Here is a 17182-nt window from a genome sequence, read left to right as displayed (position 1 = left end):
GTTGCTCTTGTTTCACTAGCATAACAGAGGTGTGAAATGCAGAGCGTGGGTGAAAGGAAACTCTTGGAGGAAACGGTAGCAAGGAATATTCTACTTGGATACAAGGCAAAAAATCCTCACCATGAGGGGGAAAAGCTCAACTGGAAATGCTCAACTACGCAAACAGGTCTAACTTTATTTTGGCCACGGTTGACTTGGGACGACTTCTTTAAATGTCCTTCAAACGTCCTTTCCAACCTGAGTTAGTTCATGGTTATATGTGTGTGGCCTGACAGCAGACAGTCTTGTAGACGTATGAAGATCACTAAAGCCAACTGACTTAGAAGGAAATCTGAGAAAAGGCAACATGTTTAGCCAGATAAGTTTTGGTACAAAATTAAAAACTCTTTTTGGAGGAATGACTTCATCTGAGAGCGGTAAAAGCTCTCTATTTTCTCCTCTCCAGTGTTCTAAAAATCTATAAAGAAAGATCTTTTGCCAAAACTTAGTCTTTATTAATAAAGGGAGAAAGGTATATAAAAAGAGTAAAATAAAATAAAATCGATTCTGTAACAAGAAAAAAAAAAAAAAAAACAGAGGTTATGCAACAATGCACTTTGGCAAACTTAACTTCGTATTTGATGCTGTAGGTATAGAAAGATAAGAGGGACCTTAAGAGCTGAGACTGTTGTATAACTGTGCAAAATTACTTTCAAAGTATTAACAGCAAGCAGAAATCTTAGACGACTCGTAATAAAACTAGTTCTTCAAAGAGAGCAAAGGCCAAGCTGAGTTAAATTAGAGCCTACCACCATTTTTCTAGTGGTTCAGAAAATGCCTTCCCTGCAGATTAATTTCTGCAATTGGAAGAATTCTTTTGAACATGACCACTGAAAGGGTTGTCTGCCTGAATACAGAAACAGAAACAGATGGTCAGACTCCTGAAATTAAGGTCTTCGGGTTAGAGAAGAATCTTACGGTTGCCCTAAGATGTCTTTAGCACAAATCCTACAGCTGATAAAAGACTGGCATAATCATATCTGAGCCAATTTTCCTAGCCCTTGGCAGTACGGTGGGCAGATCAGACCGGAGATGATATTTCAGGTCCAAAATGAGATTTAACTGAAAAGCTGCAACATCATCCCCCTGAAGCCAACATTAATTCTGAAACTAATAATGAATGCCATTTCTGCTGTCTCTTTCCACGCTGATAATTTTTGCCAAAACATACCTCTGGAGCTGCAGTCAGACCTATTTCAGCAAACACTGCCTCTGACTGCAACACACATAAATAACTCTGGATCCCAGGCTGACTCAGACCTTACTCATCCTCACTAGGGAGCCAAGTAACTGATTTTGTGTGTTTTCTGCTCTAGTTCAGAATATTAAATAAGATTGGACATGTTTTGAAGCGGCAGAAAAGCATGGGCTGCATAATTAAACCTCTGTAAAAGTTTAATAAATTCAATTTGTACTCCGTTACTATATTCACTCTTTTGTCCTTTGCAGTACTTACTCCAGTTAAGTTTGTCCTGAGAGCAGAGATTTGCCACCAAAGAAGAAATAAGTAATGTAGAGAAAACCATAAAAAACTTATCTGTTGGAGACTCAGCCATAATTTGTAAGATGCAAAGGTGTAAAGGTAGCTTCCTGAAACTCTGATTAATTTATAACTTTGCAGCTGGTTAGGCTGAACACTGACTGCTTGGGACAGGGGTCATACCTTTTCACTCTCCTGGTAAGCACCTGACACACACTTACTGTTATACCCATAAAAATAATGGACCATCACAGTGGTAACCAACCTGATATTCCCACACGCTTCTTAAGCAGGTGCTGAGGGCATATCAGAGAGAGAAATGGTTTAAACCAAAACAAAGCCCTCAACACTCTGACTTTTCTCATTGATTTTCTTGCGATCCTCCTCGCACGTGCCAACTAGCAGTATCGCCAGTGGGATCACTGGAGGCTGAGTGTGACAGGGCACCACTCAGCAAGAGAAAAGGCTGTATAAAACCTCCTGCCCCAAACCCATTTAACCTAACAGAAAAGAGACCGCGGCGTGCGTTGCGTGGGTTACTCACGGCTCAGCTTCGATGCTCTGGTCTGCAGCTATGTAGTTGGCGGGGATGTAGCCCTGGAGCTTACGGCCAGGACAGGCTGACCCCGTTGGCAGGAGGAGCCTAGCGTACCACCAGCCCTCATGGGACGCATCCAGCACTTCAAGCTTGTCCCCAGCTCGGAAGCTCAAGTCCTCCTCGGTGCGAGCCTCGTAGTCGAAGAGTGCCACAAATCTGCAAATATTCACCAGATGCTGGCCGGGCAGTGGAGGTAAAGGTTTCTCTCTTCTCTTACTGTCTCCGTCTTTCTGTCCTGCTTGGAAGTCATGCCTTACCACAGCCAGGTTGGCGAAGACTTGGCCGACTTTCTCATCCTGCTCACCATCCCTCCCCAAGAATAAGCACGGGATATAAGGTTCCAAACAGGCGCAGTGCTTCTGACAAAAGTTTCCCATACTGTTCGCTTGCGCGTTCCCCTGCTTCTGTTTTTCTGTCGCTTTTCCCAGCTGCAAACCCCTCAGGCCAATTTTTGTACCATCAACGTTTTATCTTTTTGCAGGATTTCTTCTCCCCCTCCTCCTTTGGCACAAAATGAAACAACTCTTGGCACAGATGGAAGCTCCTCTCCGAGCCCCACTGAGAGCTCATTACAGGCGGCTCCTGGATCGGGAGTGAAACCTGAGTATTAAACTGCTGGAGCACATGGGGAGGGAATTTCTCACTTCCTCTTCGGAACAGGAAAGCAACACGACAGCTGCGCTGGGCTGAGCTCCGGGAGCATCAGGGGAGCGTGGAGCCTGCTTCTCCCACAGCAAAACAATAAAGTCAGAGCATCTAAGCAAAGGAGGCTTCTCAACCCTTACTGCTTGAGACGGGTGTTTTCTTATCTCGGCTAGGGTCCTGTCATATGATCAGCGGTGAACGTCTCGGTAATGATTAACCAAGCTGACCTGCCTGCTTCCTTTGCAGTCTCCGACGTGGACAGCTTGAATATTTGTTTCCTGGTTTGTGCTGGTTTCGGTTCCCGGGGCTCAGCCTTTGCTCGCCCGAGGGCCGGCGGACGCCCTCACCTGGAGCGCACCTGCGGCGCCTGCTGTCACCCTGCCAAGCACCCGTCCCTCCAAACGGTCCTCTGGGCTTTTATTTTTTATTTTTTTTTTTTGGGGGGGCTGGTTTTGGTTTAGCACTTCTTGCAAGGAAAAAATAAATACACAGGGCTCACAGTAACGGGTTTTAATGCATTCCTTATTCTGCATTTTAAGGAACCAAAAGCACTAGCCAAAGAGATCGCTCTAGGTGGCTGACTAATTATGTCAACCACATATAAAAAATAATGGCTGTCCTCCAGTCACCATATCAGCCAACGAAACTACATTGGCCAGTCCAGTCCCATTTCTAAAGCACCTATATATAACCTGGCCTACGGACTGAGAGCGGGTGCCTGGACACCGCTGTGGCGAAGCCGCCTGGCGAACCGACTGCCGCATCCCAGCAGCGCAGCCCAGGCTCCACAGCTGCTGGAAGTCACCACAGCCTGGGGACACGCAGCTCTTGGGGCGGGCGCGGGACACAGGATGCCCGGGAGGTGGCCCGTCTGCACCAGGCAGTGCCACTTCAGTAAGAGGCAAACTCTTACAGATGAGAGGGCAATCGAAACGCACACACTGACCTATAGCTTCCTGGTGACAAACTAAGTCCCATCTTTCTTTTTTTTTTTTTTTTTTTTTAATTTATTTTATTTTTTTTTGGATCAGGACTAACTGCTGTTTTCCTAAACCATTTACACATGTCTCTCAGCTCCATTTAGAGTTGCTGACTTCTGTTGCTTTACTTAACGAGAAAAAATACCCAAGCAAATAGCTTAGAAACCAAAGCCACTAGTTTTCATCATGTGTCTCAGTCAGTCCTTTCAATGAGGAGACCGGTGGCACAGGCAGAACCTACTGATGGTCTAGGGACTGTGGGATGACTGAAAGAAGTCTTCACTGAAAGTTTATCAATATCAGGTCCATCTCCACTGAAGAGGGATGGGGAACTGCTTACTCACTCCTCGTCCGCAATGCTGCAAAAGAAACTGAATAAAGGAGAAAGTACCATGAACATTAAGTTATCACCAAACCTCTCAATCCTTTGGGTCTGATAAAAAAAAGGCATGCTGATTTTGCAGATTATGAAAATCATCTTTAGTTTCTGAAGCACCACTGAAGATGATTTTTTCTCACAGCAATTATTAATCACTACCCAGATCAAAAAGAACACAGATGTCCAAGAGACACTTTTCTTAGGTCTGATGGACAATACCCAAAGTCAGGAAAGGCCTGTCTTGAAAAAGAAACCATCTTCATTAGTCTTGTTTAAAGAATTATTTACATCTACAGAAACCAGAGAATATTAGAAAAGATGTATTAAATAATCTAGGGTTTGTTTTTTCATGTTTGTTTTTTTTTTTTTTTTTTTCAGTTTGCGTATTTGGCTGGCTTCTCCTGAAAACTTTTGTGGTTCTGACAACTTGGGAATTAATCCGGCAAAGATTTGCATACACATTTACTGCACAGAATAGTTTCATCGTGACAATGGAGCCACTTGCATCGTGAAGAATCAATCTCACGCACATCTCAGAATCAAGATGCATCTTTACACTGAGGTACAAATATATATACACATTAAAAATCAGACTGCATTCACTGAGACCACTCAGATAAATATTTATAACTGCAAAATGGGACATAAACCTACAAACATTTGTGTATATGAATATCTTATCTCAAATAAACCCAAGCATTAAATTAATCTTCTCTCCAAATTTCTGCCTCTGCTTGCCTTTACAAGGCCAGGAAGGCTTTTGCTGGAAGTGATCAATAACTACAAATCAGATTACCTTCCTCTCAACCAACTCTTCGGGATCGGTTCTATTTATGAAACACGCAGACTTTAGCAAATAGCCGTCAGATTCATTAGTCAGATTTAAGTCTCCTCGAGAAGAGAGAGGAATGGAGCTGCTGAGAAGGGCTGAGCAGATGCCTGAGCCCGTGTAGGGCAGGACCGCGGCTGAGCTGCGGTGGCCACACTGCAGCAGGGCCTCTGCCAGGGTCTTTGTTCCCATCCTGGTGACTTGACTGAGGATTCTCTGCATTTCTGAAAGTAAAGCAGAACCCTTCATGGCTTAGAGACTATATAATTTTATCACGGGCAAGAAAAGGGATGAACATGTAATGAAAATGCTCCTGCTGGTTCTACTGAAAAGAAAAATAAAATCTGATAAATCCCATAATCCTAATTTTCGTGCTTATAGTTTGGAACAAATGAGGATAATCATGCGTATTGAGGGGCTTTTCGGTATAAAAAATTGTCTGAGTCCTCTGCACTGGTATTACAAATAATTTAACAGGATAATCTTTGCAGCACCTCTTATTTCTGGGCTTAATTTAGTTCTTTTGCATTGCATCCCACTATATTTTCTTTCTGCAAGAGGAGGCCAAACAGACCTGTATTGCTTACTAGCCTTTTGTATCTTTACTTAATTTGCTTTGGAGGTTCAGTGTCAAAACAGAAATTGGCCCAATAAATAAGCTACCGGATGTAAGTGACTGTGAAAGACTTAATCAGATATATTGATGAATTTTATTAGCAAACATGCTTTGAGAAGGACCAAGAGTCTCACTTCATTCTCACAGCCAGAAATAGCTAGCGAGAAAGATGAATTTGTTATGACCAGAATGGCACATTTACAGTGTGGATACTGAAATTTAGTATTCTGGTCCCCATATTACTAAAAAAATCACTAATATTGCAAGTGGTTCCTTGAAATATGCAACACCTTAAAACAAAGATGGATCGTATACAATCGGTGTCTGACAGGATCCTATAAATTTATATTTTATAAAAGGAAGAAAATCTATTCAATTGAGTAACACTTTCCCACTTCAATCTAGGTAATTCCCCATTGCTCTTAAAGTATATTTCCTTGTTCCATAAAGGAAAAAAGTCCGTAACTGATGCTGTAAGTTTGAGGACGACAGATATCTGAAGTTACTTTTTATATTCTATATGTTGCTTATGAAGTCTTATATAAGTAAGACTCTCGCAAGGAGCCTTACCCCTGTTTAAAGGATTAATTTGCAGTCCTTGAAATTCATTAAATCAAATTTTAATTAACTTAAAGTCATTATTCTTTAGGCCTTGTTTATTCTACAAAACAATCATGTTTAAACATGGTGGTGAAACATATATCTTACAGTCTTCTGAATGGACAGAAAAATAACATGTTAATATGATATGTTTTAGTAAGCCTGGTACAACTGTAATCTGCAACACTGATATTAATGGAAGTACTTGAAGTAATTGAAGAATGAGGAACTGCTCTGCATAAATTAAAGTATCAGACAGACATATTAAGTGAGTACGGATAAGATTTGAATCCATAATATTTCAGAAGTCTCGTTTTGATAAAACTTTTATTTGTGTTCCATGCTTTCAGAAAGGATTTTGTATGACCTTTCATTACAGATATTTCCTATAGTTTATTGATTTGTATGTGCTCTGTATGGAACTATTGGTATAATTACATAAATCCTTAACGTTTTAGAAAAAAATGAATTATCCTCCACCTCATAAATATGCTGCTTCATATTTCAGAGACAGGGAGTGAACATCACTGAGCATCAGGCTCTGGTTCTGGTGATACATGATGTTTGAAACAATTCACCTATTCCATGCAGAGAAAAAAAAAAAAAAAAAAAAACAAAAAAAAAAAAAACAAACATTTTCCTCTGCAATTGTTTCAAATTTTGTAAATAGGAAAAAACTCCATGTGGGAAAACCAGCAATTAAGATCTAAAATACAAGAATCATACTTAAAGTATGAAACTGCTGCCTGTAGCATCACTTTCTATACTGTATAATCTTTTTCAAGTCAGTGGTTATACTGCTGCATTAATATATGCTAATTTAAATATTTGACATAATATACCTCGCTTAGAAAAACTTCTTAATGCATTATGATAAAGCAAGTCAAATATTCCAGCAAAGCAGAAGTTTCAAATAATATGATCTTCAGAGAAATTAGAAGAAAATCAAATGCATACTGTTCTGAATATGTGCTTGAGAAATAATTTAAGTGATTAAACATCTCAAAGTTGTGTTGTTTTTTTAAGATAACAAATTGAAAGAAAGCACAGTGATTTTTTTATTACAGCTGTCTTTTCAGCTATATTTCTTCCCATTTGCACATTAGAATGGAACGCATTACCACCACTTTTTAGCTTTTTTATAATCCTTTTAATCAGCACTTCCATTTTGTTTCTGTAATTTGCAAATTGGCATTCTTTTCAATGAAAATAAATTATGTGTGTAATTTTACTCTTGACAAAATTGTTTACTCTTATTGATTAATCACTTTCCTTGATTCTGTATATTATCTTAAACCATAAATCCACAAAGGCATGGACTTATATTTGATTCGGCATTTTCCAACCTTAAATTTTTTGAATTTGTAATGAGAAAACTCTGGCTATTTATTTTCATAAAGCTGATCCAGTAATCCGTCTCTACTCTAGAAAGCATTAAAAGTACATTTTCAAGTGCTTCGGTGATGAGAGTTGCTTATTTATTAGCTGAATTTTGGTCTAAAAAAGGCTATGTCTGACAATAAATGAACACAGAGGAATAAGGCTCTGTCAACAATTGACAGAATAGAGACTTTCTCTATTTGTTCATACAATCAGATCTCACTCTGCTTAAATTTAATGCGAGTTTTGCCATTATCTGCAATGGGAACCAGACCTCAGCCATTATTTTTCATTTTATCGTACACTATTCTAAATGATATACAGCACACACTGTTAAAAATTGTAAGTTAATTTGCTTTCTATGAAGCAGCCTTTCTGAATAAAACCATGCTGTAGCTCTCTAAGGCATGAAAAATACTTCCAATCAAAGCTATCTCTGGGTGGGAAAAAATATGGTAAGTGGATGACAAAGAATTATCAGCGAACATGACTTTGCCATTTTTTTAAGAAAATGTATTCCAAAACTGACCCTGTTATAGACAGTTTTTAAATTTAGCAAGTGTATATAGTTTATGAGGATTTTATGATGGGCCAAGATCATTTCTCACATAACTCTACCAAAATCTGCATACTATGCCATCGATGACTTATGAACATGATTTACCATCTTTATCTTCAGAAGTTGGAATTGCATCAAGAGAAGCAGAGGAGTCCAAAGAGGGGTGGATGGAAAGGAATAATGTAGGAAAGTACTGTACTCATTGCTTCACCTCTGACTGAAAGTGGGTTTGTTTTCCAAAAAATAAAATCAGCACTCTCTCCTGACCTGCGCATGTGAGAAAGGCAGCATCCCACAAGGAGCTAAGACTTACAATTAGAATATATTGATATGCCACATATAGGGACACATCTTTTTAATCACTTTAAATCACTGAAATATTACACGCAAAACCAGTAGAAAAACCACCAGCTATTAATTTAAAAATAGCATAGTATAGCATAGCATAGACCAGCATAGAGTAGTTCAGCTGGAAGGGACCTACAACGACCATCTAGTCCAACTGCCTGACCAATTCAGGGCTGACCAAAAGTGAAAGCCTGTTGTTAAGAGCCTTGTCCGACGGCCTCTTAAACACTGACAGGCTCGGGGCATCGACCACCTCTCCAGGAAGTCTGTGCCAGGGTTTGACCACCCTCTCGGTAAAGAAATGGTTCCTAATGCCCAGTCTAAACCTCCCCCTGCACAGCTTCGAACCGTTCCCATGTGTTCTGTCACTGGCTATCTGCGAGAAGAGATCAGCACCTCCCTCTCTACTCCATTTTCTTCCTGCTAGATAAACTGTATTCATACAAATTGCTCCACATTACTGTAAATTGTGCACACACTAGGATTTCACACAGCTAAAACCTCTCTGTAGGAAAAGGGTTTGGTCTATAATCAGTTCATGTGATTATATGAACCCTATGCACTGTCCATTCACCTTCCAGACTAAGTCTCCCTCCCACCTTGTATATTTTCTATATAGTTTCCTACCTCCTGTTCTGCTTTCTGCTGTACCTGTTTCTGCTTTCTGCTGTACCTGTCTTTCACAGGTATATAGTGAGATGCTGTACAAAGAACATTATCCAACATGCAAGACGTGGTCTTTATAAAGAAAGGGGATTGGAGGTAAGCCCCTTCAGCGGTACTCACTTTCAGTGAGCGCTTGTGAGACAGACTCCTATTGTTGTAGACAAAATAACTTACTCTCCTTCTCTGACAAAATTTTCCCAAATTCATAGTCCTCTGTCTTTGTTTCCACGGCTTTAAACTTTATCAGAATTCCCTCTCTCCCTGAGAAAAGCATGAAGCTCAACACAACAGCATAGGTAAACACAAATATACCATTTTCCTAAAAATAGAACAGGTGGCTCTGACCTTCTTCATAGACTTACACAGAAACAGAGTACAGATCTTTAAAAAGTTACATCAGCATGATGGAAACTTCCTGAGGCTTAGTATATAGTTAGTATTTGAGAATATATTCTTCTAGATCACATCCTTCTTATCAAAGTCCAGCATACTTCTTTCATCAGATCATTACTAGGACACATTCTAGAGGCAGAAGCAGAACAGTAAATATCAAACACAATTTATATGCAAAATAAGCTCTTATATTTGGGATTTATAAGCATTACTATTAGCATTTTATTATTGCAGATCCAATGAACATCACTCTCGGTGTCCAGTATACTCAGGCAATGAACACATACAGAAGACAATATTTCTTAAATAGAAGATGGAGCACTCCTTAAGAAGGATGACTTTTTAAAAGAAGAAAAAACCCCATCGATCTCTCTACTCATCATAGTGGTAGGACAGAATTTCATCTTGAAAATCCTTACATGGTGATGATTGTAATGAATTCAAGTTAACTTGTATGCTTATTTGAAAGCACAGGCTCCTGTGTTACATTACTGTGGGTTCATTGTTTCTTGTACACAGCCCTAGTAAGGCCAAAACTGGAGCAACATGTCCATTTCTTGATTCTGCATTCCAGGAAAAAAAAAAGATATGGACCAATTTGATAATAATGAGTAATGAATGAATATCATCCAGATTGGGAATGAAAGATAAACAGGCTCCAAACCCTTCAGCCTTTGAGGAAGAACCTTAAATGACTGGACAAAAAGGCTACACGGGAAAATATATAGTAGCAGCCTTCAAATAGATAGAAGGCTGGTACACAATGGCATTGTTCTCACATCTGCTAGGAACAGGACACAACATAAAAAAAAAAAAAAAAAAAAAAAAAAAAAGATGCATTAGAGCAACAGAGGCTTTGACATGGAGGCGGGGAGAAAACTCAAGAGTGTGCTGTGTGTAAGGACTGTTAAACACTGGATAAAATGGCCTCAGTGGCTCTTTGGTCCTTTTTAAGAAGACATTAGACAACTGACTATTAAAGATGTTTGTAGTTGGATTAATCCTGCCCCAGGGCAAGAAGGGGACTGTCTTTAGGCCTTTCCAATTTCCGTTGTCTTCAAGTCTGTAGTTTTATAGTTGTGGCATTTCCCACTGGCTGTTCGATAGTTCTGCTCTTTTGTGCAGACTCTGCATTGAAATACATCAGATCTGTCCTTTATGCAATCATTAGTGAGTATCAGGCTTGAAATGCAAGTCTGTAACCTACTTGAACAACTCAGAAATCCTCAGAATGTCTGAATTAGACATATTCCAATTTTATTCATGAAGAAATCAAAGCCATAAGTGATTAAGTTATCTGCCCATGAATATAATATGAATGAATGGCAAATGAAGACTGAGAATTTAAGAATCCTACTCTGGATTTTATGCTTAAAATTGTAAAAATAAAATAAAGGTATGTTTAAAAAAGACAAAACATAGAAGAAATAAAGCAGTGTCCCATAGATCATAGAAACTGCACAGCACTCTTACCATAAAATACATACAGGTCTACTTCGGAAGTATAGCTTCCCAGAAAGTTCATATTTCCAGTACAATTTCTTTTGACTAAACATAGCATCCATCCAGCTCAAAAAGAAAAATCTTTCGAAGTACCATTGGACAACTACTCAGAGTTTTAAAATATATACTCACTGAGGGTCCAGCAATCAGTCTTGGCTATTAATCACTCTGACAAAATAACTGATTTTTATTTCCTTCTTTCAGGTTGCATGGGAATAACCTGCGTTAGATTACAAGATCTGAGAGGGGTGATAAGGACAATAAGCAGGCTTTTGAGAGATTCTGAGCACCTAGTGGATTACTGTCTGTTTAACCTTTTAATGAACTCTTGGGTTTAGTTTGCGGAATCTTGTCTCTTTGGCAGCATGAGTCTCACTTCTGTACCGGTGAGACAGACAATGCAACCAGTATACACAGAGGTGCCAGATGTAAACAGATGTCTTACTTCTAGCAGGATGCTATGAATTGTACGCACGTGATTCTATTGAAAAAGTTAACGTGTCCATATTTTGCGCCATGTAAAAAGGTTCCTAAACAACCCAATAAACAGTAAACTACTAATTCTACTTAGTAACTACTAATTCAACTTAGAATTGAATCAAATCTTAAATCCTAATCAATAGTCAAGTATGTGTACTGGGCTTCTCTACCTAGTAACGAGGCACCTTGTGTGTCACAGAGGGTTGCCTTGAAGATTAATTAGTATTTTCCTAACTTTTAAAGGTCTACTAAAGAAATAGTAAGCGCTAGTGACTGTTAAGCAAGGATATTCTTGACAGCTTTCATTCTCTCACAGAGAACCAGGTTATCCTTGAAATAGATCTGTGTCTGCTAAAGCATTACTTTGTAATGTCAGAGGCCTGCTTCTGTATATTATTAGCTTATTCCTCTGATGGTTCCTAAACAAAAGTGCTTCCTTCTAAGTGTCCTAGGCTTAAAACCAGAACTAAATCCTGCAATCCTGTTTAAACACGTGAAGAATCCCACTGAAAGTAGAATTTAATGCAAAATACCAGAAACGTGTGCTGTACCTGAGTGACTACCACTGACTGCTAGAGTTTTTCTTTCAAGCTGTGATTGCGGGGTCAGGGATGGAGCTAGCTTTACGGTCCCTAGGCCCTTTGAGTTAAATAGGCAGAGTAGCGTTATGCCAAAACAACCACGTTGCATTCGAATCTGATTATGGACCCACGCATAAGAGGGGCAGCAGAAGGGTAGTGGTGCGTTGTCGGGAACTGCCTGTAGGGTGGGAGCTGTGTGGTGGCTTTTCGGGAGTTGTTAAGGGCTGTGACAGCACCAGAAGGGCTAATACATGGGTCTACCTGAGACGGGAGTGAAGTTAGAGCAACAGCAGCGTTTGTCCAGGCGCTGCCCCGGACCGCGGGAGAATCAGGGGAACTCTCGGGAGACATGTTGGCAGAGGTCCCTGAGCTGGGCCAGCTGGGTGAGCCTGGGATGTGGGCTCCATCCTCCTGTGGGTCTGGGGTGGGAGAAACAATCCTCAGACGGGGAGCTCGCGCTGTGACAAGCAGGGAGTTATCTCAGCGGGCATCAGGCTCCGGGGGTGGGGATGGAGGTACTGTCAGCGCAGGACGGGTGTGCTGGGCTGTGGGGCACTCTCCTTCCCGTGCACTGAACAACGGAAAGGGTTAAAAGCTAAATCAAGCGCATACCTGAGGTTCTAGATTTTACCAGTGTGCTGAAATAAAATACATGCTAAAAACATAAAACACTTTTTGGTTTGACTTGTTCTACTCTGAAAGTATTTCCAGTTTGTTTTTAAAAACAAAGAGGGAAAAATCTAGAACGTTCTGAGCTCACTTTTGTGTAAGAAGGTGTTACTTGTCTAAAATGAAAATTTTACATATCATTACTGCATACTCTTCTGTAGCGATATGAGGGACCCTTTCCTTTTTTTAACTAAACTCTTACACCTTCTGCCTAAGTAGGGAAGCGGCTGCAACTGCGTAGTTGGGACAAAATAGAAAGTCAACTTACACATCCTTAGGAAAATAAACCCGAAGTGTAAGGGAAGTAAAACAGATTAAGGTGCTGACGATTCACAGTTAACTCGGAGGAATGCTCCATTGTATCGTAATGCTGCCCTCTTAAGGACAAAGAAAAAGAGGAGCTGGAGTACCTTCTTGATCAGAGGCCTACAACTTCTGTGTGACAGCTCAGGTTTATCTGAGGTATTTTGACATGGTTCTCGTGCCTTTACGTCCGTTACCACACTCCGTTCCGTTCCTTTTGCCGTCTGGGCCATGTCGGTACCCCCCTGCACGCTCTCGAACCGCGCGGCGTGTGGAACGCAGGCGTGAGGCACGAGGCAAACCAGGAGGCCTCTCCCGCTGACCCACCGGAGGCTCTGACACAACTTCACGCGCGTTTCCTTCCAGGTCGCTAAATTGCGAGGGCACCGAGCGCCGGCAGCACCCGCCGCCCCGTCCCGCCTGCTCCGGGGGGGCCTGCGCACCCCGCCAGCAGCACCCCCCCCCCCCCCAAAACCCCCCTCCATGCAGTGCCGGCCGGGGGGGCCACGGGATGCTGCCGCTGCAGGAGGTGAGCCGCAACACAAGCAAACCCATCTCCTGCAGCGTGACCAAGTCAAGAAATTTGCCCTGCCAGGACAGGTGTTAGGATTTTTCCCCGATGGTTTATTACCGCGTATTTGAAATATAAAAGCAGTTCACGTGACGGCTAAACTAACCACAGGGAAACCTAACCCATTCTCAGTCAGGACCTGATAGCCCAAAAGGTCAATGATACAGGGCCTAGATAGGAACAGGGGATGTAAGGGTTAATATGGGAATAGCAAGAAGGGGATGACGAGGGAAATAGTTGAGATAACAGTTCTGCTTAATGAGTAGATAGTTTGTAAAACATGATGAGCTGAGGCATGGAGTCTTTAGGCTTTATCAGTACCAAGCCGGTTGGGACTAGACCCACGGTTTGGACAACAGCCAGTAAGAGACTGAGTCTGCGCGAAACCTGGGGTCACAGAGCGGACAGGAGGAAGAGGAGCTTGACTTCATCCCCAAAGACCCCCACGACCACCACCAGAAGGACACTGCGCAGACTCAATTGGGAGGAGATTATGGAAATGCTAATTATAATACGAAGCGGGGATAGGTAATGCATATGTATAGGGTGTATTGCGAAATACTATGAATATGTAATCATTTGCTCTATAAATCTAAGGTAACGGTGCCATATCGGCGCGCACAATAGGAGGAGTTATCCCCTGTGTGCCTCAGCGCTGAATAAACATACCTACTTTACAATCTACCAGATTGTGGAGTCTGTTTTCCGCACGTCAGTCAACCTCAGTTGTGTGGACATCTCCGAGTGGCTCATGGTGCCATCAGACCTGAAAAAGTAATCTGAAAGGGTGCCGCTGACACATTAAGGTAGCTCAGTTGTTACAGAGGATTTTGATTAAAGGCTGCTCCTTTCCGCGAAAGGCCCTAGGGTGGGATGTCAGTATGTTTAAAGGATTCATCCGAAAGAAAGAAATTGAGAGACAAAGCAACACTTTTAAGAAAAAAAGAAATAAAATTTGGGGGTTGTGTGCTGAAAGTAAACCGCCAAGACTTTCCTGTTATCAGGTTTGTGCTGTGAACACTGATGATGAAGGAGGTATTCTCTCATTTCTCTTCTCTTTTCCCAGAACTGAAAATCAATTATCTTCACCAACATTTTCTATATTTCTTGTTGTCACACTTCTAATTTAATCTTCAGCATCACGTACCTGAAATTTAACTTGCCGAATCTCTCCACGGGTGAGCATTGTTTGTCACTCAAAGAGGTTTAAGATTAAATACAGTGAGTGCTTTCGTGTTGTAAATTCTAAGATAACTTGTCATTACTGCCAAAATAATTGTGAGGCATTCACAAAATCTGGATGTTCAAGATCACATTCAGTTGACAGTGAATATGGTGACCAGAGCATCGGACTAGATGATCTTTAAAGGTCCCTTCCAACACAAACCATCCTGTGATTCTATCAAGGAGTATATGATCTTAGGTATCTGTCTAGATGTTTTGATACCAGTGTGTTTTGTGGTGAGTTTTTGTGTAAACTGTTTTACAGGCATAGCAAGAAAAGTTATAAATTTAAAATGCCATAATCTAAACACAATTTTGCAAGCTGCATGAGCCTTTGTGGGGAAAAAAAAAAAAAAAAAAAAGTAAGTCTGGAATAACAGAGCTCTACTGATATAATCTACCAGTCAGACATACTTCAAGTTAATGTGAGGGTAGTGTGAAATAGCAGCTGTGGGTGAACTCTTGGACCTACTGAAGCCAAGATAAATTGTGGCCACTGACTTCAGAGGGGCAGGAATTTGCTCCATGTTTCCTAAAGTGAGCAGCTTTAGGAAGGTAAATTGTCTTGAGCTCTGAGTTCCCAGGCTGCTGTCTCATCTTGACAGTTACAATCCCTGTTGTGAGATCCTGGATGCATCTTTCTCTATGCTCGGGTTTCACACTTGTTAGTTTGGATGTATTTAAGCGTATATGCATATATTTATTTATTGAACACTTATCTAAAACATATGTACTTTTATGAATATATAATTTATTATGTGTATATATAATGTACATTTTGAATATCATATACAATATATATTCAATATATGGTGTGCATAGATACATACGTACACAACAGCATTATAAAGTATATTTATGTTTGTGGGAGATACTGAGAACCTTTGAAGAAAGCTGCTATACAATGAGGTAAAATTATGCAACCAAGTGCTCATCTTGTCCTACTATTAACATTAGTGTATTTTATTCCTAATTTCCATGTATTTTCCTGTCTAGTCCATTTTCTAATCTGATACTGAACTTCCCTGTAGAATTTTTAAACATATGTGATAGGTCATGTTATTTAAATTTCTCTCATCTGTATCTATCTGAGCACAGCAAACAGAATTTTAATATGTAAGTACATTGTATCTCATTCAACTGTTTGAGCATTATTTCCAAAAGCATTTCACTCTGGAATACCAAATCATCACTGAGCCATCCTGCAAAAAAATCAGATCATAATTTGATATAATCAAAACATAATTATTTTCCTATCATCAAAACTCCTGCTGTGCACTGCTGCTACGGTTATGCACCCCAACTTTCCCACCTGCAAAGCACAACACTTACAGCTGTGCACAGGAAGGCAACACTGAAAAAGATGACTTGCATTAAACATTTCATAACAATTGCTCTTGATTCAAATACTTTTTTTATATATATATATTATTCTCTTTATAGCTATGTAAGAATTTTAAAAAAAATATATATTTGCAGAGTTGCAGAGTAATTGAACTTGACTTTTTCATCTTTTGTGAATCAACAAAGTTTTGTCGGTCTACAGAGAGAACAGAATTGCGGACGAATGCGGGGGACCTGCAAACAAGGCTGCCAAGCCCAGCTATTTAAGCATCCCGAATCCGGCCTAAACTAGGCACTGTATCCAAGTTCAACCACAGAGAACAGAATTTAGACAAGGGAGCTCTCCTCAGTTTACTTTTCCCCAGACACAGTACTCCGTTTCAGGGAGCCCCTTCCTCCGACGCGCGCTAAGGCGACACTTGTTGGGCAGGCACCTACCAAAATGTCCTTTTTTTTTTTTTTTTGGATTACCAAAGCTGTCAAGACATTAAAAGGTAGTTCCCTCTGGGAGTTTCGGTTTTCTAACTCTGTGCCACCTTCCTCGCTGCCTTTCCCCCCCCCACCCCGGGGCTCTGACGGCGGAGGGGCGGCACTTTGCGCGCCCCCCCCCCCCCCCCCGCGACCCCCTTCACGCCCCTCGCGCCCTCACGGCGCGCCTGCGGAGTGCCGCGCGCAGCCCGCCCCGCCGTTTCCCCGCCTCTCCCCGGCCACACGGAGCCTTGGCGGGAAACGTGAGGGGTTTGGGTTTATGTTTGTGGTTTTTTTTTTTTTTTAATCCAAGCGTTTAAACACGCCTCCCGGCCAACTGCCCTGCGCTCGCCCTTTCACCTTCCCCCTCGCCGGGATTACTGCCGGGAGCTTTGCCGCCGAGCCCCCCCCCCCACCTTGCCAGCGGCGGCGAGGACGCGCCATCCCCCAGGCCCTCAGGAGCGCCCCCAGCCCCCCGCGCAGGTGAGGGCGGCCCCGCCGGGCCAGGGCGGGGGCTCCAGCCGCCC

At 41.4% G+C, this 17182-nt stretch overlaps 1 protein-coding gene across 1 annotated transcript in view; it reads right to left on the bottom strand.

Annotated features, from left to right (window-relative positions):
* The window catches only part of FRK (fyn related Src family tyrosine kinase), a 55040-nt gene extending 52177 nt beyond the window's left edge, over window positions 1–2863 (bottom strand). Inside the window, exon 1 of the mRNA XM_032992898.2 lies at window positions 2064–2863. Coding sequence (XP_032848789.1) covers window positions 2064–2494 — 431 coding nt within the window. The 5' untranslated portion in view covers window positions 2495–2863. The remainder of the gene's footprint in view (window positions 1–2063) is intronic.
* Window positions 2864–17182: the final 14319 nt, after the last annotated feature.

This window comes from Tyto alba, unplaced genomic scaffold (genome assembly GCF_018691265.1).
Source record: "Tyto alba isolate M040663 unplaced genomic scaffold, T.alba_DEE_v4.0 Super-Scaffold_22, whole genome shotgun sequence".
Lineage (NCBI taxonomy): Eukaryota > Metazoa > Chordata > Aves > Strigiformes > Tytonidae > Tyto > Tyto alba.
This window is presented reverse-complemented; position numbering and strand designations above follow the sequence as displayed.